General features: G+C 36.8%; 2 protein-coding genes across 3 annotated transcripts; one reads left to right on the plus strand and one right to left on the minus strand.

Moving 5' to 3' along the window:
- The first annotated feature begins 14,997 nt into the window (after positions 1-14,997).
- On the plus strand, positions 14,998-18,618 carry LOC121992718 (serine/threonine-protein kinase SAPK3-like). Of its 2 annotated transcripts, XM_042547253.1 has the most exons (9): positions 15,006-15,445; positions 15,673-15,747; positions 16,545-16,646; positions 16,774-16,827; positions 16,908-17,000; positions 17,082-17,174; positions 17,850-17,954; positions 18,040-18,138; positions 18,217-18,618. In XM_042547253.1, the coding sequence occupies exons 1-9, from the start codon at positions 15,323-15,325 to the stop codon at positions 18,490-18,492; spliced, it is 1,020 nt and encodes a 339-aa protein (XP_042403187.1). In that variant the 5' UTR covers positions 15,006-15,322; the 3' UTR covers positions 18,493-18,618. The 2 variants fall into 2 exon arrangements, with proteins under 2 accessions (XP_042403186.1, XP_042403187.1); XM_042547252.1 differs by having other exon boundaries at positions 14,998-15,445; positions 16,908-17,174.
- Positions 18,619-20,050: 1,432 nt separating this feature from the next.
- Positions 20,051-27,016, minus strand: LOC121992719 ((S)-ureidoglycine aminohydrolase-like). The gene is made up of 13 exons (XM_042547254.1): positions 26,860-27,016; positions 26,679-26,801; positions 26,219-26,306; positions 26,053-26,129; positions 24,715-24,754; positions 23,889-23,955; positions 22,124-22,209; positions 21,796-21,877; positions 21,582-21,638; positions 21,061-21,099; positions 20,862-20,932; positions 20,361-20,414; positions 20,051-20,286 (listed from the first exon to the last, which is right to left on the minus strand). The coding sequence occupies exons 1-13, from the start codon at positions 26,906-26,908 to the stop codon at positions 20,217-20,219; spliced, it is 903 nt and encodes a 300-aa protein (XP_042403188.1). The 5' UTR covers positions 26,909-27,016; the 3' UTR covers positions 20,051-20,216.
- Positions 27,017-27,612: the final 596 nt, after the last annotated feature.

Raw genomic sequence — 27,612 nt, forward strand, 5'->3', positions numbered from 1 at the left:
TATAAAGATTTAGGATTTAATAGGTATCGGAAGCGTATTTAATAATCTTCTTAGTTTTTTTTTTACTTCTCTTTTCTTTCCCTTTAACTTATGACCTCTTTAGGAACAAAACACATCTTAGGTCATAACCACAAATAGATCCATCTAACCAACTAAACACATCAGAACAAAAAATTTAAGTGTACCAGTCAATTGTGCAACAAATTGATATCCCTGATCATCATTTTAAAAGGAGTAAACCCAATTGAATAGCCTTTGATTCATATTACTCCATAAATGTAATTGAAATGAGGTATGTGAAGTTTACCTCTATTGCCCGCTGAACAACATCCTAGAACTTAAACTCCACGAAACCAAAGCAAGAATTTTGTAATTATCATTTTGATGAAAATGCATAACCATAAAATTGTGAGGATTACTCAAATGAAAGCAATGAAGAAGCAATTTGCAAACCAGTGAATGGAAAAAAGAGAGAGAATAAAAGCAACCTTATAGCGTTTGACTTGCATTGCACCAGGCTTTATAAGACCAAACCTCTTGAACTCTTCTTCAACTTGAGCAGGTGTTGCATCAAATGGTAAATAATTCAAATATAATGAATAAGCATCATCTGTAAGTAGCAGAATAAGTTTAAATGTTTATGCAATCAAACTGCAGAGCGTTGTAAAAAACTTGATGTGAAGTTAGTATACTGTGCCTTCTAGATTTTTTCGCTTTCAAAACCAATCGATCCAGAAATAGGGCCACAAGAAGATGGATGATGTGAAGCAGGATATCATGCTGGAGAAGATTTTGAAGTAATATCCTTCATAACTTTGACCTGTATACATCAAGTCATTCTGCTCTTTTACAGTTTTAATGAACATGAGTAGAACTAGCAAATTACATGCATCTATTCAAGATCAACACTTACTACTGAAACATAAGACTTTTTGAGATTCTGCTAGTGATCAATTTTAGTCTCTGATTTAACCAGCGGAGATGGAAAGCTATCGGCAGTTACATCAATCACATTATCTGGTTCTTCTTCCTTCCAAGCTGAGCTTTCTCCATTGTTCAAAGAACCACTGTCTCTGTTCATTTTATCACTCATTTCATCCATACAAGGTGAATCTTTATTTTGGGAAGCTTCGGTGTAAAAGAAAGATCACCGCACAAGCCAACAAGATGATCAAGAGTTTGTCTCATATAAACCTAAAATTTAATCGATGGGCAGGTAACGTTGCCATGGCCATTAGGATGACCAAGTCTGCTCCTTTCCTAGTAAAACCGATGAACTAACTCTGGAGAATTGCAGAGGTAATTGTAATACTGATCCATAAATGTTTCCCCAACCTAATAAAATCTAGAAGTTTCCCAAAGATCGACGATTGATAACAATAGGAAAACCTCGATAAATCAACAACTAAAGTTGAAAAAAAGGGTTCGACCCTTATCGCATTGGAAGAGTGATGAATCTGAATCGAAGGGAAGAAACCATTACCATCTATGCGTAAAAAAGAGATTCGACAGCGCCGGAAGGCTGAACCGCCATCTGGTGAACGAAATTGTGAGATGCGTCGGCGATCTAAGCCAGATCGAACAGGAAGGATGCGACAGAAGGTACTACATCCTCACGCCGCAAGGATGAATCTCTTTCCCCTTCCTCCTCTCTCAAACGCCAACTTTTGGATGGTCGAGATAGGGCGAAGGCGGCACCCGACTGGGAGGAAGAGATCTTAAGCACGACCTCTACATCCTACGAGGATACGCGGAAGCCAGTGTCGTCGAGGGCGCGATCGATGAAGAAAGGGCTGGAGAGGCGAGGATCTTGCAGAGAAAATGAACAGAGGCTTGATGAGGAGGAGAGAAGAGGATGAGGAGGAGCGGAGGCTGGTGAAGCGGAGGAGGGAGAGGGAGGGGGCGGTGGGTTGACAAGAAGCAAAAGAGGGAGAGGGAGAAGGCGATGAGATTTGGGGATTAACGGTTTGTCGGTGAGTGAAAAAAGCCACGGTGAGATTAGATATTAACATTTAAACATGTGGTATTAATAACATGCTTTTTTTTTTTTACACGTCGTTGTTAATAAAATTAATAAGTATTAACAGCACATTTTGTACGCCGTTAATATTAAGTTTTAATAGCGCATTCTGCATATCGTAGAAAAGTTTATTGACAGCATTTTTTTTTGTACGCTGTTGTTTATATAAACATTATACTATCCGCAGCACACATATTTTAGCGCGCCGTAAAAACTATTATTAACGGCGTGCTTTAATCGCATGCCATTGATGATGCGCTGCGGAAAGTGATATTTGTTGTAGTGCCACCTCATTTGTGACTTGACATGGGTCGACCAATGATGGTGTTCCACGTCATCAATGCTACATCAAGTGTGTGCCACCTCATGAGGGAGACCAAGAGTCATGACTCTTAGTATTACATGGATGTTTAAAAGCCTCTAAAAGTGGTCGACCACTTATTGTATGCATGAATGCATTTTGTGTGCTAATTCAAGACATCATCTTCTTCCTCCTCTCTTCTCATCTCTCCCTCTCCTCCATTGCTGAACCACCCAAGAGTGCTAGCACACTCTAAGTGGTTTTTCTCCACCTTTTGTCCGTGTGGATACTTGTAGAGGAGTGTTCACTTGACACTCTTCAAGATCCGGCACCTTTTGGACGAGTGGGATAAGCGAAGGCTTCGCTACAAAAGTATACTCTCTTTTCATGTAGATCTAAGGTAGATCTAGGGTAGAAACATGTACATGATTTAATTTTTAAATATATCTTCGCACGGATCCGTGGCTAGCTTCGGGGTTTCCGCAACGCAAAAAGCGATTTTTGCGGCTCGAATTGCTAACAACCTACAGTTACCCTGCCATTTTGCTTCCTCGTTCCTTCTACATCGCCGGTGGTTAACTTGAGCGTCGAATGGTCATCGCCGAGGAACCCCTCCCTGGCTCAGCACTGACGTTGCTGTGGTTGCAGGTTTCACTGAAGAGAAGTCCAACGGTCAACGGGTGCGCCACGTCCCCAGCATCCATCGCCTCGACTCTCGGGTAGGATCATATATATATTGGCAAAAAATGTACTGAGATTACTCTCACATATATGATTTTGCAATACCTAGCTTCACAACATAAGATATATGTGCCTTTCAACGATGATGATATGCTCAATATGATACATTTTCATATGCATGTGTATGAAGTTGAGCATGATCGATTGGAGGGTAAAGAGCAGAAACGAACATGTCGACGACAACCTAAATTTACGGAGCTAATATATATTATATTTCTCTTCATATTGTAGTTTTGATAATATTATACGTTACATCTGGCATAAGTGCATATGATATAGTTAAGTTGACACTATTAATCGTATCAAACTGGTAAGGGTTGAGAAGAAACAAACACAGTCAAGGAGTGATGGGGAGATCGAACAGGCTCCGTTGTCGAATACTATAGATGCTGGATTAACTGCATCTATGGCGAAGGGAAAGGAGATGTGGATGGAGAATTTATGCTTCAAAATATAAAGCAGATAGTATATTTGTGATTCGAAAATGTAATCTGCAGCATACATGTGGTGAGAACAATCTACATAGTAGAGAACATCCTAAAGCTGATGCAACTTAGATTGCTAATGTGGTGAAAGATAAATTGAGAGAAGAGTCCTCTTATCGCCTTGTATAATTTAGAAAGACTTGCAAAGAGATTATGGGATAGAGTTAGACTGCTACAAAGTGTGGAAAGGCAAGGAGTTAGTGATGCATGATATTCATGGCACTGAGAAGGGATGCTACGATAGGCTAAGATGATATTGTCGTGTTATTGAGAAACAAATCTTGGCAGTGTTGCTGAGTGCAAGATTAATCTCATAACATCTAAATTTAAATAGTTTTTCATTTATTTTCTTGCATGTGCAATGGTTTTCTTACTAGTTGTAGGCCATTGATTTTTTTAGATGAGACTCGTATAAAGAATAAGTATAAAGGTTGTATCATAGTTGTTGTATCGAAGGATGCCAATGATGATCTTTTCACAATTGGTTATCCTGTAATAGATGCAGAAAATGACGCTAATTATGAATGATTTTGTTATCATTTGAGAAATGTCCTAATTTCGTGTCAAAGTGTTTTGTTCAATGAGTTCACTTTTTTTCTCCAATAGACATCCTGGGATTATGAAGGCAGTTGAGCAATTATTTATGGATAGTCATCATTCCTATTGTTTACGGCATTTAGTGAATAATTTTATAAAGCGGGTAAATAATTAATTACTTATTTTTGTTTAGACACGTGTTTTAAATCTAAAATGATTTGTTTGCCTCATTCTAGTTGTTGCGAAGTTATCCATAACATAACAAAAAGCACCGGTATTCGGCATTCAAGAAAGTTGTGTATGCTCTATCTTTGCAAGAGCATAAACAATATCATCGACCCCGTGCCACTTGCAGAGGGTATATTGTACAATTTCATCCTCAAAGTTGGGCAAATACTTTATTTCTTGGTGATAGATGGGGTATTATGAATAATAACATGACCGAGTGTTGAAATAATTGGATTAAACCAACTCGTTATCTCCCTATTGTGGCTATGGTGAATCACATACGCATGCAGATCATGAACATAGTACACCAACGATGTGAATCAACATTGGCAATGGTTAAGGAATTAAGCTCGAGAAAGGAGAAGACTTTTGCTCTCATATAATTGGAGGTTTGAGGTAGTTGATGATGAAAAATCCTTTGCTATTGATTTAATAGATAAGAATTATTCAAGCAGAGCTTAGTAGATCAATAACTTTCCATGCAAGCACGCTTGCACCGCTATTGAGTCGAGGTCGTTGTCATTGTATGATTTTTGTGACAAGTATTCAAGACTCGAATGTATCATCAAGCATTCAAAGGAATTATTAATCCAATCCTAACTTTTGACATTAACGAGACAACTCTTAATGAAGGAAATGCAATCAACGCTCCTAATGTGGGAAATCAGCCAGGTTGTAGGAGGACTAAGAGGATGTCGTCTCAAGTTGAAACACATGTGTCAAAGTGTAATCTTTGTCATCAAAAAAGCCACAACAGATGCAGTTTCAAAGAAACTATAAACTAGATATTGTTTTATTAAAATGTTGTTTAAGTGTTTGATTTTTCATTTGTTACTAAATATATGACACTTAGTTTATTTATGGGCAGCCTGACTAATACTTTTTTTACACTTCCTCAGGAAAAAGAGATTACTAGAAGGGGAATCAAGCATGGTCTTACATACTATAAGGCCTACACTGAGTAGTAGCATTGGTAATTTACGCATTGTATGATGGTTCTATTTTTGAAAATCTTGTGTAAGACTTGGTTTGTCTGTTTATGTAGTATATTATAATCTATTATGTTTTTATTTTTAAACATGTATGAGTTGTGTTTGTGGTTTATGTTAACTTTATATCATGTAATAATTACTGTTGTATTTGTATATGATGTAAGGAACATGAATAATATGTGTTTGTGTTTTGATATTTGATATGTGATATTTTATATACTTTGGTTCAAGTGGTGGGATTATGAATGACCATGTTCAATTTTGGCAAAAACTTGAATACAAATGTTCATAAATTGGGTATATGACATGCAAGGATGAGTACAAATATTAAGAAATTAGGTATATGATGATAATGACCAATTAATTGAAATATGATATATAATGATATTTTCTCAATAAATATCCAGGAATGTGTGGTATACAATACATGTTGGTGCGGAAAGAATCCTACTATCGAACCTGGATTTTGATTATGTCAAAGGATCTAAAGTTAAGTTGTCTTATTATCTAACAAGGTTGATTGAGCTTGCAGGAAAAGTCCTAAGTATTCTTAGGCAAAAGTCCTAGTGGATTCTAGGCAAGTGGAAAATCCTAGGGGGTGGTAACCCTAGGTCCTAGGAGGTGGTGATCTTAGGTGATGGAAAGTCCTAACTGTAGTTAGGTAGGTGGAAAACCCTAGGGGGTGGTAACCCTAGGCTGTGGAAAAATCCTAGGGGGTGATAACCCTAGGTCCTAGGAGGTGGTAACCCTAGGTCCTAGGGGGTGGTAACCCTAGGCTATGGAAAACTCTAAGTGGTGGTAACCCTAGGTCTTAGGGGGTTGAAGAGAGAAAACCTCACATTCAATGGATGTGATACGCGAGATCGTGTATCATGCTGATGATTAACGCCCTATATTGATGAGTTAATGAGTGGCATGTGATATCCACCTCGCGCCATGGGAGCACCTTACCATATTAAATGCAATGGCGTACGATGATAATAGTAGGGGTGTAATCGAGCCAAGCCGAGTCGAACTCTTGAATGTTTGAATTTATCTCGTTTATAATCAAGCCGAGCTCGAGTTTTATTTAACGAATATATTTATGGCTCACGAGCTTATTCGAGCTTTTATCGAATCTAAACGAGCTTAATAAATATAAATTATAAATTTAAGTATTCATTAAAAATTAAATTATATATTTTGAAAAAATTATAATATTCTTATTAAAATTTATAATTTTATTCTAATAAATAAATTTAGTATATTTGTCTATATGTTTCATAAGTAGAGTGTAAAATTTATAAATTTAATATCAAAATTATTATTTTTTATTTAAAAGTTGATTCATGAGCTTAACGAACATGTTCACGAGCTAACGAGCTAAATATTGTGAAGCTTGAGCTTGGTTTATTTATCTTAACGAGCCTCATTAGACGAACTCAAACAAGCTTTTATCGAATCGAGCTTTGAATAGCTCATGTACCGCTTGGTTCATTTACACCCCTAGATGCTACTGCTTACGCAATACTTGATTCGATAGTGGGCCGCGAGGGGGGGGCGCGTTGGCCCCTATTTAATATTTACATCTGACAACTGCATTTGAACTATCTTGGAGATTGATATTGATGTGTTGCCTTGTAATCTAACACTATTTCACTTTAATGATGAAGATTGGGTCGCGATTGCGATCATTCAGTCGAACGATCCAATGGTGGGGAAGAAATCTCGTCATTCAATGGTTAGGTAAATTGATGTGTCACCTCTATTGTGTCACCGTCAAGGTATATTAGGTTACCCAAAAGTGATGTTGTATTAATCTGCTTTTCTTTTTTCCTCAACGTCTTTGTCTTCATCTCCTTCCTTATGTCCGGCCATATAGTAAGTTCATCACTTTTTCTACTGCTACTTTTTGCCCATTTCTGTCTTCCCTCCTTTCTTTTCGAGCCCATGGTAGATGTTGGGATCGAGAGTTGAGACTAACAAATAGTGCTGGGATCTAGGGCTAAGATAGGGTAAATGTCGTCGCTTAGGTTGGTTTGATTGGACCTGAGTCTCATTTTAGCTATATCCGATTATCTTTGGGTTATTTCTTACTCATCTTAAATTTGACTGACAACTCAACATGACTATTGACCCATGAGATACGTGGGGCCTAAAGGCAACTATCGTATCAATGAGTTTAGAGAGGAAGGATTTGCTAGTGTCATGAACGAAACTATACAAATGGCAAGTGAAATGGAGATTAAACCTAAATTTAAAAAAAAACACGTCATTTGAATAAAGAAACAATTTGGTGAAAGTTACAATGATAATGTGACACAATCAGATGAAGGATCTTTTAGAGTTGAATATTTTTTATTTATAATTGATAAACTCGATCTTTTCTTTAAGTTCAGTTTGAATAATTTAAACAATATTGAGGGATTTTTTTTATTTTTATTGAATTTAGAGAAGTTAAAGAGTGAGTCTTTAACTAGCTTGATGAAGTTTTGTATGAAGCTTTAACAATTTTTAAGTCACGATGGATGTTAAGATATTAATGTTGATGAGTTGTATTTGGAGTTGATGGTCATGAGATGTTATTTAACAAATAAAAAAAAGAGCAATTGATATGCTACAATATTTAACAAACTAAATTATTTATTCCCAAATACTTACATTGCCTATAAGGTTTTGTTAAGTATACCACCAATAGTTACATCGACAGAAAAAAAGTTTCTTGAAGTTGAAGTTAATCAAGAATTATCTTCAATCAACAATGTCACATGATAGACTAAATGAATTAGTAATGTTGTCAATTGAGAAAGAAATAGTCTCACAATTGAATTATACAGATTTGATAAACATTGTTGCCTCTAAAATAACTAAACGAGTAGTGCTTATGTAATTATTTTAAATATTTGTTAATTTTTTCATTAATGTAATATATTGTTTCAGATTGATTTATGTATTTAGTGTTAGGATCCTTGGCGGGCGACAAGAGGAGGGTGAATAGCCCCTGCACAAATAAAAATAAAAATACCTTTCTCGGACAACTAACTTAATTAAAGAGCACTTGCATAAGACATGATAAAGAAATAAAAAAGACAAAGGCACAGAAGTTTTTACTTGGTTATAACCGGGGAGGTTGTTAATCCAAAGAAGTAGAGCGCACTAATATCTCCTTCAGGCGAAGAAGTCTCTTTACAACAATGATCGCATAAAAAGATAAAACTAAACGAAAACTAGAAGCATACAAGTGTTGTTTCTCAAGATGCTTGTTGTTTTTAGCTTCTTGGACCAAGACTTTATTATAGTCTTGGTCAGGGCGCTTGGAAGGGTTCCAAGTGCAGGGAGGGGGATAAAACTTTATCCCCTTTGCAACAGATCGTGGTCAAACACAATCCAGATAAACTTCTATTTCAGACACCCGGAAGGGTTCTGGGCGCCCGGACATGGAAAGTCAACCATGTTGACTTTTTCAGTTCGGGCCTTCTGCTCCGATTTCGCTCGCCTCGGCCCGGGTCTTCTGCTCCGGTTCCTCTTGCTTGGGTGATCTCGACCATCTGGAATAGGACTTATCCGAACCCAACTTCTGGTCTTCTCAAGCAAGCTTCTGTTCCTAGCTTCTCGTCTCTCGGAAACGTCGCACGCCTCCTTCTCGTCCGCCCGCATACTCTTCCGAAGCTCCTTGTCCCTCGGACGCATCGAGCCCGTCGGCTCTCTCCCGCGTCATCCTTCTCGCTAGCTGTGCCTTTGCTCGACGCCCTATGCTCCTAAGTTCCTGTACACTTAGACACAAGGTTAAACACAATAAGACCTAACTTAACTTGTTTGATCACATCGAAATAGCCTTGGGATGCTAACAATTTCCCCCTTTTTGATGTGAGTAACCCAAGTTAAGTTAGGGTACCTAACATAAAGTAAAAGCTTTGCAATTAAAGTGCAAAAAATTAAAAAAGTTAAACTACCTCCCCCTAAACTTAATCTTCCCTTCTTCCCCTTTGATCACATAAAAAATAGGGTACCAAAAAAAATCTAAGGGTTAAATTTTAAAAAAAAAAATAGGAAAGTTTTTAGTTAAAAAAAAAACTAATTTTCAATATTTTGAAGAACTTATCAAGTTTTTTTTTAAAAACTCTGAAACTTTTGAAAAATATTTTTGATAGCACTTAAAATAATTTTAGATTTTTTTTAAAAAAAATGATATCAATAATTTTCTAAGTTAAACAAATTTACAAAAACTAATTTTGTAGAAATAATTTTCTTAAAAAAAATCCTAAGTTAAAAAGACTTAAAAAAAATTGAGTAACTATTTAAAGTATTATTTAATTATAATTAAATGTTTTATCAATTAGTCAATTAAATATTTTATTTCATTAATCGGCTTCTAGACTGTGACGAGGCACTAGGCCTTCCTGGTTATTGGAGCAACAACCACTTTCTAGACAAAGTCTCTTAAGAAAATTCAAACATTTAATTTTCTCGCTGAAAACGCTAAATCTAATTAAAATTTAAGTTAGACAAAACTTTGGAACCCAATATAGATTCCAGCCAACTAGATTAATTAAGAATTTTTAGGAACATATTTTTTGAAAATTTTCTAATTTGCCCCTTATGAAATCTAAGTATCAGCTTAGTCTATTATAATTTTGAGTTCTAACATTCAAGCATGCATGATTTTTCAAGTTCTTTATTTCATTTTAAAAATTATCATTTTCCAATTTTATTTTATCAAATTCTTCTAATGGACAAGATTTTGCCTGAACTAATTTTAACTCTTTAATTTCTTTTTATAAATTGCAACAATTCTTTGATAAATATTTTATAAACTTAAACGACTTATTAGGAGTAAGAGATCGTACCTGACTTACCTTGTCAATTCTATTATCTATAGTTCCCCTGAAGTGTTGCTTTCTTCCGATGTCGCTCCTCCTTTATCTATGCTCTTGATACTCATTTCGGATGAGTTTGCTTCGTTTTAGTCGTCTTGATAGCTTGTAATTAACACGAGTCTGGAGAAAGCCTCAATATCTGATTCGAACGACGTTTTGTCCCACGTCACCTTCAAGTTTTTGTGTTTGCTCGTTTGGACAGGCTTCTTGTTCTTGCCTTTGTCCTTGTTCTTCAATTTAGGATAGTTGTCTTTAACGTGCCTTTCTTCATTGCAGTGGTAACATCTGATTTTTCTTCTCTTTCTACCCTGCAGATGGTTAGTTTTCTAGATTTAAATGACATTTTAAATTGATTTACCATCATCGTCGTTTTCTCGTCATCGAAAGAAGATTCTGACTCTTGTTCATCCATCTTCACCTTGAGGGCAATATTGTGCTTTGGCTCCTTTAAATCTGCACATCTCGATTCATGGATTTCAAACATTGAAAATAACTCTTCTAAAGTAACAGATTCTAATTCCTTAGAGATATAGTAGGCATCTACTAATGTTCCCATTTCATATTTCTAGGGAAAGCATTTAGAGTGTACCTTAGCGAATCTCGATTGCTTATATTTTCTCCGAGATTCGAAAGTCCGGTAATGAGCTCCTTAATCCTCGAGTGAAGGTGTGCAGTGGATTCGTCTTCTTCAAATCGAAGGTTGGCGAGTTGGTTGCGAAGTAAGTCTCGTCTCGCGAGCTTGGCTTCAGACGTCCCTTCGTGTAGCTCAAGGAACTTCTCCCAAAGCTCCTTTGCTGAGTTGTAGGCGTCGGTCCTGGTTGACTTTGTTGGATCGTAGACGCTCGATAGAGGGGGGGTGAATATCGATTGTAAAAAATTCGTCGATAAGAGTAAGCGCGGCGAAAAAAGTAAGCAATGCTAACACAGACCAATTTTACTTGGTTCGGAGCCTGTGTCGACTCCTACTCCAAGGCCCGCACTCGTTGAGTGCTTTCGGTGGGCAATCACTAGCAGTTCAAAAATTATTACAAACTAAGTGTTGAAATGCTGATGAAAATAAAAGCAATACCAACAAAGGAATAAATCGAAAAGGAAAAAAGTGCGTTGTCGGAGCTTCGTTAGCGTCGCAGGAGCGCAGAGCAGCAGAGCAAGCAGTAGAAGATCTTCTTGTTTAGTTGTTGTTGAAGCTCCACCCCTGCCCCTTCTTTTATATGAGGCTCGGGGCGCCCCGGATCCCTTCCGGGTGCCCTGGTGTGACGTGGTAGGTCCAACCAGCGAACTCCACGTGTCTACGCCGCGAAATGGATATTATTTGCCTCCGGGCGCCCGGACCTCCTTTCCCCAGAAATTCCTTCTCCTGCAAGACAAGGTTAGTCCGAAGCAAATATATAATATGTATATTACAAAACAAAGTGTTAGCACAATTTATAAGTCCAATATCAAGAGTATGACTTAGATTCCGTCTTTCCGAGACCGAAATCTAGTCATGATCTCGACTTAGATATCCGAAATGGATCTAAGCCAGATCGACGCCTAATGTTCCCTTCCCGGGAACGCGTCCTCACAGTCACTCCCTTCCAGTGACTTACCTTTACTCACCTGCCAGACGTCCGGTCAGCTCTTCGACCCGTCTGGACTTCTCGCCAGCTATCCGGTCAGCCCATCGACCTAGCTGGACTTCGTGCCAAGCGTCCGGTCAGCCCATTGACCCGCTTGGACTTCGTGTCAGACATCCGGTCAGCCCGTCGACCTGTCTGGACTTAGCCTATACACTCGATCAGAGTGTTAGATAACGACAAACCTAACTTAACCTGATTTGTCATTCATCAAAACCTGAGTTAGATCGTTAGTGCTAACCGCACCAACAGACTTCTTGTGGCGGTAGGATGCTCAGCAGATGGAACTCTGCTTTGCCGTTTGCCACGTAGTCGATTTGCTCCTTCTTCGTCCACTGGTATTCTTCCTTACCTTCGGGTGCTACAAAATCAAACTTCATTATTAAAATCAATTCAAAATCGGTTTTAAAGAATACCTGCATTCTCTTTTTCCAACTCGCGAACTCTCCCTTGAACTTTGATGGGTGTGGGTATATACTCGGTCTGACGATCGATTCGGTGCTTCGATCGGCGGTTAGTCCTCCTGAAGCATCCTGGCTCTGATACCACTTGTTAGGACCCTTGGCGGCCGACTAGAGAGGGAGTGAATAGTCTCTGCACAAATAAAAATAAAAATACCTTTCTCAGACAACTAACTTAATTAAAAAACACTTGCATAAGAAACGATAAAGAAATCAAAAAGACAGAGACACAAAAGTTTTTACTAGGTTACAATCAGGAAGGTTGTTAATCTAAGGATGTAGAGTGCACTAATATCTCATTCAGGTGAAGAAACCTCTTTACAGTAATGATCGCACAAAAAGATGAAGCTAACCGAAAACTAGAAGAGTACAAGTGTTGTTTCTCAAGATGCTTATTATTTTTAGCTTCTTGGACCAAGATTTTATTTATAGCCTTAGTTGGGGCGCCTGGAAGGGTTTCAGGCGCCTGGAGGGGGATAAAACTTTATTCCCTTCACAACGGATCGCGATTAAATGTGATCCGGATAAACTTCGGTTCCGGGCGCCCGAAAGGGTTTCGGGTGCTCGGACTTGGAAAGTCAACCATGTTGACTTTTTCTGTCCGGGCCTTCCGCTTCGGTTTCGCTTACCTCGGTCCTGGTCTTTTGCTCCGGTTCCTCTTGCTTGGGTGATCTCGGCCATCCAGAATAGGACTCACCCGAATCAAACTTCGGGCCTTCTTGAGCAAGTTTATGCTTATGGCTTCTCGTCCCTCGGAAACGTCGTGCGCCTCCTTCTCGTCCGCCTGCGTACTCTTCCGCAGCTCCTTGTCCCTCGGACGCACCGAGCCTGTTGGCCTCTCCCGTGTCGTCCTTCTCGCTAGCTATGTCTTTTGCTTGATGCTCTGTGCTCCTAAGTTCCTGTACACTTAGATACAAGATTAAACACAACAGGACGTAACTTAACTTGTTTGATCACATCAAAATAATATTGAAGTACCCACATTTAATGCATTTGTTATTTATAAACGGAACTCCATAGTTATTAAGGGGCTCACTTTTTATTATTCACTTGAGGTCTCATCAAACACAAGTACACCTCTAGGAGAGATTTGAACTTAATATAATAAATTATATATTTCTATTAAAAAAAAAACAAAACCTACTTTCTATTTGCAGGACTTAGGGTAAGGATAGAAAGGCTGAACAATGGACCGGATAACTACTATGATGACTTGTTCTTCCTATTAGTGACTTTTGGTCGAAGATAGGAAACAAAAAAAAAATCAAAAGAAAATAAAATTAAAAAAAAAAAAAAGAGTAAGAACTACGGTTGATTTGCTTGAATTGGCCAAGGGAAAAGAAACAGAAATAATAAAACAATTACAAGGATTGAAAGAAAAGCGACCAAAAGTCTTACTCTCCTTTCTAACGATTATGACTAGCTTCGACATTAAAAAAAACTGAAAATAAGGGTTAGTTTAATTGGAGAGAAAGAAGAACTACTATGGGTCGTCTGGAAAACAATAAAAGAAAAGGAAGAAAGAGGGATCCTACTCTAGAGAGGAAGGAAAAATAAGAAAAGCTCATAATTAAGCTACAGTTGGGGAAAAAATAGAGAAGAAATAAGAAGATGACGTGTGGAGGTTTTGCGAGAATAATTCATTGTACATATCTTATTTTTTATAAAAAAATTATTTTTAAAATTTGAACTTATGACTTTTTTTAATCAAGGCTCTCTTCATCTCCATATCTATAAGATATATTTATTAAAATATAATTAATTTTAATTTAGTACTTTCACTCCATATTCTATAACTCAATTAGTTTTTATTTAGTTAGTTAAAAAATTAAACTCCTTATTCTATAACTCAATTAGTTTTTATTTAGTTAGTTAAAAAATTAAAACTTATAGAGATAGTAAAGAAAAAAAAAACGTTGATGCTTAAAAGAAACGAGGATCGAGGAAGGACTATAGCCCAGGACAGCTGTTTTTTCCTCCCTTTTTGGTACATCGCTTTCGTTGGCTTCCACACGAAAGTAGATGAGTTCCACATTAGCCATGACTTAGATTCCTACTTTGAAAGCAGATAGCTACTGCAGGAGTCAAAAGTAAACGAGATTTAGTATCCATTGTCGGTCGAAATGATGTTCCCAGGGCCTAGTATAATTGGGGGTATATGATTTTATGACTGAGAGATGTAGGATTTAATTTTCGGAGTGTTATTGTCTAGGATTAACATTCGATCATGTGCTTTCAACTGTGTATCTATATTTATCTCTCTACGTATTCATAGGACCAGCTCTAAGAGGACTGTTGATGTGACGATTCCATATTATCGGTCAAAATGAGAGCGAAAGAATGTAATTCAATCGACATAACCATTACTAGGTAATGTTGGAGGGAAGGCTCATTTAGATCAGAGGTAAAAAATACCACGGATAAAAAAAAAATTGAAAGAAAAATAATTGATTTTTTCTTAATCCAAATACTAGAGAGCGGACCCACGCTCTCTGAAATTAGGTCGATTATGAGAGACTAGATATCTAACGAGATATTTGGTATCCATTAAAATAGACCCTAAAAACAACTATCTATACAAATACCCACCAGCATCGTGCCATGTAGGTAGGGTGGAGATTAATAATTTTAATTCTTTCCCGGGTTACTTCCATGCAATTAGGAAACCGTCTAAATTTGAAGCTCTATTTTGGAAACCCCGTTGCAGCGGATCCAGACTCGAATTGGAAGAAACGAACCAGGTCATTCCCATTCCCAGTCAATCTCCATCACTGTGTATGCCAAGTAGCAATGAGCTCGAGCCCTCCAGTCACCTTCCTTAAACCGACCTTCCATTTTTAATGATCGCGACCGATGAGCCGTCCCTACTAACGTCCGCCCAGCTTGTCCGCCCGCTACGCGTGTCCCAGCGGTGGCGCCGCCCCGTACCCGAGCCCACTCCGTCGCCGTTACCTGTCCCCGAGGGGAAGGGAACTATTGGAGCGACGGACGATTTATTGACCTCGGCGGTGTTCGATCGTTTGCTTGAACCGAGCGGTTGCAAGTTTGCATCGTCCTTTCGGTGCTTGCCCTCGGGGTTGGCGGGATGGAGGAGAGGTACGAGCCGATGAAGGAGCTGGGAGTCGGGAATTTCGGGGTGGCGAGGTTGGTGAAGGATAGAAGGACGGGGGAACTCGTCGCCGTCAAGTATATTGAAAGAGGGAAGAAGGTAAAGAAAGAATCTTGTGGCGCGTCGATCCTTCTTGTTTTGTTTTGTTTTGCCCTTGTGGGTTTTAAGTTCGATCTTTGTGTGTTTGATATCTGCTTGGGTGTTTGATTTGATAGTTGAATCGAGTTTCTTTCTTCTTCTTTTTTTTGTTGTTGTTAAATTTGTTGTGTGAAATTGATATTTGAATTGCTCTTACGCTGGATGACCCCCTTTGCTGTTTCTTTCAGATTGATGAGCATGTGCAGCGAGAAATAATTAACCACAGGTCATTGAGGCATCCAAATATTGTGCGGTTTAAGGAGGTAGAAATTCAACTTTTTATATTTTATTTTCAGGAGTATTTGTCGCTGATAAGTTCTCTTTCACTTCGTTATCTGTGCTAATTTGCATGACTGTTTTTGATAGCCCGCCATTATTATGTTGTTATATTATCAGCTATAAGGATTAAGATTAAAGTTCATCTATATTTTTCTTGTGCGATGTTTGTTGTTCCTGTATACGTGTTTCTTTCAAACATCTTACTATTAACTCTATTCAACTTCTGGTTATAAATGCATGATGATACAATTATTCTATTTCAAAGCATCTAACTGAGAAATATTTTCTTGCTGCAAACTAAGCTTCTTTCTTGCCTTCAAAGTTTTTAGATTAACCTGATCCTTATTTTATGGTAAAGTACTGATAGTATTCTTAGTTTCATGGCTTACCAGTCCGTGCTTAAATGCTGCTGATTTTATCTGAGATGAGTCGTCATGCATTCTTGTACTCTAGATGCACCCCTCTAAGCTAGGTAATATTGTAATCATGTGCAAGCCCAAACATTTTAATATCGACATTGAGAAACTATATAGAAGCCCTTTTCCAAAGGTTAATGAGAGTCTTCTACGAAGAGGTTCGACTTTGATTTACCTGATTTGTGTTTATAAGATTACCTAGCATGCAATCATGTGTTTGTCACATATGTGAATATACTTAAGGAAAACAGCATGAAAAAATCTTCTCACGTATATTTGATGTTTCTTTATCTAGGAGGTTACTGTTTGAGATTCTGAGTCAATAAGAACTTGTATCACTCGCTGAATGAGATGGGTTCTTGCAGGTGGTACTAACACCAACACACCTAGCTATAGTTATGGAATATGCTGCTGGTGGTGAACTATTTGAAAGGATATGCAATGCTGGTCGGTTTAGTGAAGATGAGGTTGTCTGAGTACTAAACATGTTCTCTTATTTTCAATATTATCACAATTAATGGGTTCTTTTTCTTTTTCATACTTTGGTGTGTATCTATTTTTAGTTATAATTTCTGTGGGTATTTTATCCAACAGGCAAGGTTCTTTTTTCAGCAGCTGATATCAGGAGTCAGTTATTGTCATTCTATGGTACATTATAAGTTATGTTGATCTGAATTCATTTAGGGAATAGGTAGTTGTTCAGTAATATTACACTCTTTTTTTTCCAGGAAATATGTCACCGTGATCTTAAGCTTGAGAATACACTCTTGGATGGAAGTCCTACACCGCGTGTTAAAATATGCGACTTTGGTTACTCAAAGGTGAACTTATCTGTTGTTTATGCATTTCTGTCAATTTCAGTGATTATGTTCATGAGTATGTCTGTCCCTGTTGTCTCGCAGTCGGCTTTGTTGCATTCACAGCCCAAGTCAACAGTGGGTACTCCTGCTTACATTGCACCAGAGGTTCTATCAAGGAAAGAATATGACGGAAAGGTAATTATAAATACTTAACTCTATATGTATTGTCTGATCCCTTAATGTGTGTTTTGAGACAGAAAATGAAACAATCTAATCATAGTTGCAATGTACCTAACTTTTGTTAAGAAAGGTTTCGAAGGGCCTTGAGATTTCTGAGAATAGCACATGTATATACAAATAGTCTTGTTACTTTTTCTCCATATGCCATGCTTGTCAAGAAATTGTATGTAGACTAGATTGAGCGTAAATCAGTCAAGTAGGAAAATATTTAATTTCTATTAAAATTTAAGATTTATATAAGATCGTCTTCATTGGTTTGTTGGAAATTATTTGGAAAAGGATTTACCTAGCCAGTAGTGGTGAATAAATTAATGTGGTTCAAGCACAAGAATCCCAATTGGTCTTCTTAAACATGTATCAGATCAGAATGCTAAGATGAAAAATATGAAATGGTACTATGCTCTACAACTCGCATGATGTTTTCTCCCAACGTAATGATTTGTTTGCAATTTCTAGCATAGAAGAGTCATCCCTACAACTTGTATAGTGTCGTCTGAATTTCTTCACTCTGTTTAACCATTCCTACTGCCTCAGCTTTTATGGTCTTCTGTATTTCTTCTAAGCTTACAGAGTGGTTTATTAGGTCCTCATTTCTACAACATTAGAGATTTTATTTCTTTCTGATTCTAGATTGCAGATGTTTGGTCTTGCGGTGTCACGCTGTATGTAATGTTAGTTGGCTCCTACCCATTTGAGGATCCAGAAGATCCCAGAAATTTCAGGAAGACTATCAGTGTAAGTTTTTTTTTCACAAAAATGATCCTACTCGCTTCCTTAAAAAAAATTCGAGTAAATCTCATTAGCAATGACATTGGAACAGAGAATATTCAGTGTTCAGTACTCCTTTCCGGACTATATACGTGTATCACCAGGTTGCAGACAAGTTCTTTCTCAAATTTTTGTCGCTGACCCATCAAAGGTGTATTATTGTTCACGTCCATTTCTATCTTATCCAACTTCCCCTTCTGTATTGTTAATGACCTTGGTTTGCATGTAGAGGATCACAATTCCAGAGATAAAGAAGCATCCATGGTTTCTGAAGAACTTGCCTAGGGAAATTATAAATGGGGAGAAGACAAACTATGAAACAGGGAATGATCACTCTTCACAAAGTGTGGAAGAGATAATGCACATCATCGAAGAGGCTAAGAAACCATCCGAATGCCTTACAGCCCATGATCGCGCACTCTCAGAGCTAGCAGAAGCTGATGAACTCGAAGCTGGCATCGACACTGAAGTTGATAGCAGTGGTGACTTTTGGTCACCAATTTGACTTGTAACACTACTGTAATAACGAGCATTTCTCATCAAACAGTTGCAAGTTTGATGACAGTAATGTTTTGGACCCGATTGATGTTTTAGTTATGCTGACGGTAATGCTTTGGACCCGATTATCTCATATCGCAATCCAACTTGAATAGAGGTTGGTTACAGGAGAAGCGGAAGTTATACACATGGTTACAAGAGGTAGGAATGGTTTTAAAGAAAAGTAGTTCCATGGTTACTGGCACTGGTGAAATTTACCATTCCGCTATCAGCAGATCCCCAATATAACAAGACGGCTAGGTTTACCAGAGAAGGTTTTTGCAAGAGACGTGAGGGCAAAGTTTTCGGGGCAAAACATCCATGAACGACTTTGAGGGCTAAGTTTCCTCAAAGTGACCGCCAATGAGCTTTGGCAAGCAATGAAACTTTCACAAGTGACCATGATTGTCAAGCTTCCACAAGTACAAGGGATGAGGTTGCAAAGGAATAAAACTAGCAAAATATCCACGTTTTATTTATCAACAGTAAGTCATGTTTATCATACTTTAAACTAGCAAACTATGGGGGTGTTTCCAATATGTTTAATACGAGCCCTAAGCAGGGTCGGCCCTGGAGGTGGGTCACACTGGGCGATGACCCTGGGCTTAAAATTTGGGAGGGCCCAATTTTTTTTTTTTATATATTATGTATTATAGGCATGTAGTGGGGGTCTTAGGTAGTTAGACCCAAATTCATATTTCAGACCCTTTTAATAATGTCTTTTCCTTTTATCCTTTTAGGTTGATGAAAAATTAGGGATTTGGGACTGCATTGAAATAATTGGAAGGTATAATCTTTTTTTTTTTTGAAAAGTATATGAATAATTTAATGAAAAATTAGGGTTTTGTTGCAAATTTGACTATTACTAAAAATCTTGCATCATATATGCACATAGAGCCAATATTTACAACAAAATGTCATATTTTTAGAAAAAAATAATTTAATGAAAGAGTGGACGATAAAATTTCACTATTAGAGCCCTTTAAAATTGATTATTTTGTTATTGTTGTTGTGGACATGATGATTATTTCTTTAAAATGTAAATTTGAGCAAATGTAAACTTTTGAAAATATAATTGGTTTTTTATTTGATTCAAAAATGTTAAGAACTTCGAATGATAATGAATTACGAAAATGTTGTGTCAATCTAAAATTTACTCTAACTCATAACAACTGATCAGATGTTAAGTTAGATGATTTATTTACCGAATTAAAAAAATATTATAAATGACTTTATCAAATATAGTAATATTTATAATTAATATTCTTGAATTTGTTCAAAATATAAATTGTTATCCAAATGTTACAATTACTTATAAAATCTTGTTGACTATACTTGTTACAGTAACATCGGTTGAAAGGAATTTTTTTTAATTAAAATTATTAAAAATATATATGAGATCGTCAATGTCGCAAGAAAAATGAAATGAATTGACAATTTTATGTATTAAAAAAGTCATTTTAAAAAATCTTGAAATTGATAATATTATAGATTGATTTTGCAAATAGAAATGCAAAAAGAAATCGTTGTAGATGAATTGCATATTATTAAAGATTTATTTTGGATCTCATTTTAGTTTTTTGTCCCGGGCCTCCTGAGTCGAAGGACCGGGGCTGGCCCTAAGAGGGTGAATCGCCACAACGGAATTTAGGTTTAAGCGATTGACATTCTGGATATTGCATTTAATAATAGTCATAGTGGATCCCTGTTGACGTCTTTGTAGATCAAGTATCTCGATCTGGATTTTCCAAGAGCTGCGTACCTGGAATACAAACGACAAGAGAATTTTAGACACTGACCTAAAACTATACCCATTGATTTCGATCAACAACATACCACTGAGGAACAAATGGTGCCATCCAAATCACATCGCCCGCTTGAACAGGATACCTGCCGCAAAAGACTTTATTAACAAAGACATGAAATAAAATCACATTGGTAGCTAAAGCAGCATGAAGAAGAAAGCAAGACACATCGACTCTAATCAGTGGGCATTGAACAAATTCATCCAATTGTTCATGACTAAAAGGAAACTAAGCAATATATTGTTCTCTGGGGGAGAAAGTTATGTTAAGTGGAAAAAATTATGTTGTTATTGATCACATCTTAATAGCTTCATTAGCCAAATAAGGCATTCGCTTTTGACAATATAGTCATGAATAGTTTGTTATTTTTTTTAAAACAATATAAGTAACTTTGATTACAGTAATGCTCGACAAACTAAAACAGGACATTTGAAAATGGCTCAAAATTTTATTAACTTTAATAAGAATGCATTCTTATGTTGCTGAATCTAAATTAACGAACACAAATTTAGTTTTCCATGTTTATCCTTACCAGTTGTCGCCCAGGCGATATATTCCTTGTCCCTCCAATAGCAGTAGACCGTGTTGATTGTAGTGAACCTCCTGTCGCAGCAAGGAGAAAAAAAAAACTACATAAGAAAAAGAGGGCACCAATCTTAAGAGTAAATGGCCAAAAACTGACTCCCTTAAGCATTGGCAGCAAATATTGTTGGAGAAGTAGCCAAACAAACCTTCACATTAAGATATTCTCCAGGTTGGAAATCCATAATCTGCAATTAGAAGGGCAAATGGATGAACATTAAACATAGTGCTGCAAAATTGTGAATTTAGAAAAATAACATTAAGCTGGATTGCTATGAATGACCTTATAAGCATGAACTAGCAGATATGATTATATAGCAACAATACTGGACATGTGCAATCTTTTGGGGGTTAATAATCAATGTGTCAAAAAGAAAGCACAAATATACTTGGCACTGGAATTGTCAACTGCTGCATAGAAAATACATAATAATGCAACAGTAGCCAGCAAGTCTCATGACCAAGGTAAATACACGATGAAAGGGTTCACAAAATTATGATTGTTTATTACAGTTACAATTTCCATATATTCCACAGTGTATGAATCTTTTCCTAGATCGTGAAAATTTTATTCATTACCAATGAAAGTAATAGAAAACAGAAAACTGGACCGCCTACCAGTTATAGGTAAGGGCGGTGGAATAATATGTTGCAACTTGAAGTGACTTACATGGATATTGAAGTCATAGTGGGCAGAAGTTGGCAGCAGCTTCCTTAGTTCAAATACCTAAAGTAAACAGATGAAGTGAATATATTAACGTATGTTAATCAGCAGAGATGCAAAAACAGAAGTCCATCATTTGAAACAGAGAGACACAACAAAGAGGAAAAAAAAGCACATTTATTTGTGCATGAGAAGATATCCAATGTGATGAAGTTTTTACCTCCCCTGGAGTTTCTAGAAGTGGCTGCTTCGCTGTTGAACCAATGATTTGCTCTGGATGATAATTTTCTAGGCTAGCATGTCTATTGGGAAGAATTTTAGTGCAGCATTAAGATTTGAATAAAGAAAAAAAACGGTTAGAAATGATAACTGATGTATTGTTTATGTAGGAAAATAAAACACTAAATGAACTGATATACAATTAAACATATATGCCAATGAATGATTATTCACATCTATGAAGAGTTTTCAACAGTCAAACATAACATCGATAGGAGAAAGAATCTTTAGGATAAACAATGTCTACTTCAATAGGGGCAAAGAACAACCTACGCTCAAAGATTACAACTGTAGCTGCCATGTCAGACTTCAATGTGTGTTCCACGTTTGGAGGTAGATAGACATATGAATCAGCCTACATTAAAACAATATGTTATATCTGCACAGTCTGATAAATACAAGGCAAAGAATATGTAACTCAAACTGTTTTACAACTAGATCAGCAATGCCAAATTACTTCCTAACTAGCACCTGCCAGACTATTCTGCTATCAATTTGTAAAGCAAGCTCTGAGCCTAAAACCTTAGGCTAGCAATGCCTGCATATCTTGATCAAAATATGATATTTTTTCAAATGAAAGATCAATCCGACAACACAAGACCACTACCATTTTATGTGCCAAGGAAGTCTTGATTGAGATATTTTTTAAAGAAAATTTATCAAACTCAGACCATCGACCAGCAGAAAGCTTCAGGTCACTGAACCATGGAAAAGTGATTAAACATTCAAACTGCATGTCAACTTGGGCTTTGATCAGGCCTAGTTCTTTGGTCAGACCGACCTAGATCAATCAAATGGACCACATATCTATCTAAAAATAATTTAAAATTATTTATCTTCACCATTCTCAGTCATATCTTATACATGATAAAATATTTTTGGCTATATTTTGTCATTTCTAAATGAAAATACATGTTCTTTATTTTAGGGGCATGAGGAAGATGGTTAAGGTTTAATTTTAAATTAAAAGAGCGTCCCGCCATAGTTTCTATTGTGAATTTTAGTAGTTATGAACGGTATCTTAAGATTTTGTGAAATTTATGAATTGTTACAAAAATCCATTAGTTCTTTATTTTAAGGGCATGGGAGAGATGTTTAGGTTTTATTTTTAAATCTCAAAGATCAAATCACCGATTTTTTATTGAGAATTTTAGGAAGCATATCTTAAGATTTTATGAATTAATAAAAAATTATTAAGAGTTGAAAGTTGACCGAGTCACCTGGATTGATCGAGGTTTTTGTTTTTCCCCAATTTCTAAGACTTACCAAACAGGGTAGGTTGCTGGTTCCCAGGTCCAGTTGGGTCAGCCAGACAAGTCCAATTTTGATAACTATGCTTATAAGGATCATCAATGCACAAATTTTATGTTTTTAAACACTCCTTATAACATGTGATAGAGTATAACCAATCATCCTGACAATCTCTTCCCTACTTATGGTTATAATTGTTACCTAATTACCTTTTTCAAGTTTTAGAACAAAATCTAGTAGTGAAAGTACCGTTTTCCCTTGCATATCTTGGAAAACTTCCAAGGTACATAAACTATAGTTTTTGTTCTCTTACTTAGCAGGACAGTGTAGTTCATGAGCATTGAAACCTAATCCCAAAGGTAGAGAGATTTCAGATAAGCATCAAGAAATGAAAAATAGCTCTGCCTGCTAGCTATTAGATTCTTACAGGTAAGAGATCAAGACTTATTTCTCTAAAATCAGGTAAAATTTGTGCAATAAAAGTGACCAAATGAAACATTTGCTTTATACTTCAATTGTTTTTAGATGATGATACGAGCATTACATGTAAGAGTTCAGATTGGGCATCTTTTAGTATAAAGCATCAGATTTATGCAATATACAAAAAGAACTAGTGTTAGAAAATAGACATAGCAAAAAGGCCAAGTGAACTATCTAAATATCTTTAAGAAGTGTTGACATGTAATTGAGTATAGATTAGATCTACAAAACTATCAACGTGAAGAATTAACTAAGACCACAGAAAGTTAGGTTGGCAAAATAAAAAAAAAATAGAAATCTTACAGGCAATTTGTGATCAATTAGGGAACCATTTGAAAATGTCACACTACCATCGATGACAAAGACAAACCTGAATGAATAAAGAACACGGTATGAGTAAAACATCATATTAGTATGTCTCAACTAAATAAAAAACAAAGATTATCCAAATTATAGAAGAACAAAAAAAATACCCAAGGAAGTACCCCTAAATATCCTAGAAGGCATGCAAAAGGTTAACTAAACCTGGACAAAGATTGTCCATAGAGATTATATTACATTTGCTATCTAATTTTGTGAGACCATATAATCATTGCTACAGACAAACAACCTTCTAATTATATACAACAACAACCAAGCCTTATCCCACACTAGACGGGGTCGACTAGCCTTCTAGTTATACAACAACAATCATTGCCCCCAGGGCGTAGCACAGACGGTGGGCGCATAGTATCTCTGGCGTAATGGTCAGGGGTCGATTCTCAGGAACTGACGACCTGGGGTTTACCCCGCTATGCGCCTATGGCCTGTGTACCTGCATGAACCTCCCTCCATATCCGTGGGGCCGGCACTAGGGGGGCCGCTAAGGTAGCGGATCTACCTTTTTTAAAATAATATTAATCCTCTTGAAAATTTCAGCTTTGTTTGTGAGAGGCTCATGCTAACTTGAAGGCATTGTTAGTTCTAGCCTTTAATGCAAGAGATATGGACAATCACACTAGTGCTATCACATCAAAGAAAAAAAATGATAATGGCATTAGTATGTAGGCAACATATACTACATGGAAGCAAGTTCAATTTTTTGTGTCAAAAAGAGCTCCAACACAAACAAATACTGAATCTCAGATACCTTTCAACATCTTTTGGGGGTAGCCCTGATCTTGAATTCTCTGCATGGAGAATCAGAAACAATAAGACTCACATATATAGTATCATCAAAAATAATTCCTAGGATAAGAATGCATAATTTCAACAATGAAGAGCATAATGCAGATACAACTAATAGCATGCAAGCCAAGCAACATCATATGATCAGCATGTGACAGTGCAGGTGGTGCACCAAGCCCATTATTGACCATCTAACCTCCATATAGTTCATTTTTGCACTCACCACATGAATGCTAGCATTAACACAAAAGCAGAGTAAGTGGATTTCAAGTGCACAAGATGACATTTTGGAGTCTCAAACACTTGGCCTCTCAGGCTCCCATAATGTCCTAAATGCATTATCCACCTAGTAAGGAGTGTATTTTTGCATGGGCGGAACCATAGTTTATTGAATCTTTTCCATTTGTGTTTTCACCATTTTGCAAATCTCAGAAATAGTCTAGAGGAACATTAACAACTAGAAACTTGATCTAATATCAAATGTTACGACCCTACACATATAAGAATGAGAAACAAAATAGCTGAATTTAGTAAGTTTTATACTGATGGAACACACTAGCGCATAAGAAAGAACTAAGTTAACCAATCCAAGTAATAAAACATGTGAAAACAGAATGAGTGGTCCGGAGTTCAGTCTCAATAGATGCTATAATTTAGATTGCCAAAGAATTGGTCAACTGACAACCAACATTTTCTTCATTTTATTTTACATTTTTACCTCGTTTTTATGTTTCTACAAGTGTTTGGGCTAAATATGTTGAGCTGCTTGTACAGATGGCTGAACTGACACAACAATTGTTCATAATTAAAACCACGAATTAACCATCAAATACCGCAAATCAAAACCATTGGCATAAAAGCATTGCAAATAGATAGGATAAGCGCTGGTTTTACTTCTGCTTGTTAACATTCAAGTGGTTGCAATAATATCAAGTGCTTAAGTTGTTACAAAAGGGCTTTGATTCATTTAGTACTTAATCTCACAAACCACAACCATCTAACAATGCTATCGAAAGATAATCATAGCTTATACATTCTTAACATAAGCAATTTACACAGTTTGTGGAGTAAAGTTCTTTCAAAAAGGAATTATAAAGTTGAATCAGAGATTATTCAACCTACTCTTGTTGTCCAGATGCATCATCATGGATCCGGATGATTTATTCAGCTAGTGAATTGATAGCTCAATTTCCTTTATGCAAACAAGCTAAAAAGATCTGAATTGAACTTGGTAACATGTTGTAAATCTACTGAGTAGTTGTCACATGTATGTATTTCGGGTGAATAATGATCGCCATACCTTGCATCCTTGCCAAGAACATTGAAAAGTGTGACCCCATTGCTGGGGTAACCAAGTATGCTCCCAATGTATTCACCCTTTAAATATTATAAAAAAGAATTGGAAGACAAGGCAACTTCAATATCGGTTTTTCAGCCAAAAATCTAAAAAGACCATAGTAGTTTACCAATTTGGTAGTGGACTGAACACATGGCTTTCTGGTGTTATGACAGCATGGTCTCTTTTGTACACACTCCTCGTAAAACCAGGCAAGTCTACCAAATAGCAAATGAGTCTTATAATTTGAGATTTTGAAATCAGTCATTAAGAATATACTTGAGTCAAGCAGCAACAACATAAGTAATATGGGAAGTGGCAATAAGGAGCGTGTCCGTAAATAAGCAATATGGGAAGTGACCACGATGGGCGTGGATAAAAAAACAAATAAATTTAGAAAAAAAAATAATGGGTCTAGCATTTGACAAAAAAACAAGAAACTAGCGAATGATAACTTTGAAGAACGAATCCTTTTTAACATGTAACGAGGACGAAGAATCGAAAGAAGATGTTCCAGTCCTCATCGCGAATAAAATAAACAAATGTATGGAAACATCAAGAATGGCGCTTTTTTGGGATTCCGGCCATACCTTGGAGATGATCGGGCGAAAGGGTAGGGTTTGTGGCTTTCCAGTAAAGTGGCTTCGTGGCTGAGTGAGCGACGATGGAAGGAGGAATCGAACAGAAGCCTTCCTGCCCAGCCGCCCATCGCACTGCGAAGACAAAGGATTAGATGAAAAGGGAGATGAAGGCGAGTGCTGCTCGACTTACCAGTGGAAAGCAAAAGGAAGAAGAGAGAGTGAGCGGCGAGGAACGACATCGACGGCGCCCTCTGAAAAACACTCGGGTTCGTTTTCGACGGATCTCGGAGAATTACGATACGCTCTCAGCGTCGCCTTTTCTGGGCGAAGTGGATTTATGACGATACCGTCCCAACTCACAATAATTCTTTATATTTTACCAAAGTTCCCCTAACTTTTAAAATTATTTTAAAAAATATACTATATTTTAATTGCAAATGGAATGTTATTTTTAAAAACACAAATACTCTTTCTCCTGTTCTACATTAAATAAAAATAAAGTGGTGGGTGTGTTTGAAATAAATATAATTTTATTTGGGTAAAATTCAAAAGTCAAAACGACCCTCCTGGTAAGAAAACAAATAGATGCCTTATTCATAAAGAAATATCTAAAATAATTAAGTTTTAAGGTTTGTATTGGTATCTGTTAATTTCTATATAGATGATTGATGTGATGATAAATAGGGGCACTAAAGAGAGATGAAAGTAGGAAAAAATAGTTGACGTGGAAGTTAAAGTTAAAATAGTCAAAAACTTAGGACCATAGATTAGGTGAGGTTGGTCGAATAGACCTCCAAGGTCGATCAGACGTAACCATCCAAACGACCATCCTTCAAAAAACTTGTGACTGTGGTTAAGAGACAAATAGTAAAGTCTCAGCACATCGTCTCTGTCAATCGGATGGTATGTCCGGTCAAATAAAAGATAGCCCTTTGACAACAGG

Source organism: Zingiber officinale, chromosome 6B (genome assembly GCF_018446385.1).
Source record: "Zingiber officinale cultivar Zhangliang chromosome 6B, Zo_v1.1, whole genome shotgun sequence".
In the NCBI taxonomy this organism is placed as follows: domain Eukaryota; kingdom Viridiplantae; phylum Streptophyta; class Magnoliopsida; order Zingiberales; family Zingiberaceae; genus Zingiber; species Zingiber officinale.

Coding starts and splice junctions, on each gene's coding strand:
- LOC121992719 (XM_042547254.1), bottom strand. CDS start 26,908: ATGTCGTTCCTCGCCGCTCACTCTCTCTTCTTCCTTTTGCTTTCCACT. Junction 26,307..26,678: donor TTCGCCCGATCATCTCCAAG/GTATGGCCGGAA, acceptor GCTATTTGGTAG/ACTTGCCTGGTTTTACGAGG. Junction 20,415..20,861: donor TATCGCCTGGGCGACAACTG/GTAAGGATAAAC, acceptor CTTTTGCGGCAG/GTATCCTGTTCAAGCGGGCG.
- LOC121992718 (XM_042547252.1), top strand. CDS start 15,323: ATGGAGGAGAGGTACGAGCCGATGAAGGAGCTGGGAGTCGGGAATTTC. Junction 15,446..15,672: donor ATATTGAAAGAGGGAAGAAG/GTAAAGAAAGAA, acceptor TGTTTCTTTCAG/ATTGATGAGCATGTGCAGCG. Junction 18,139..18,216: donor TTGTCGCTGACCCATCAAAG/GTGTATTATTGT, acceptor GTTTGCATGTAG/AGGATCACAATTCCAGAGAT.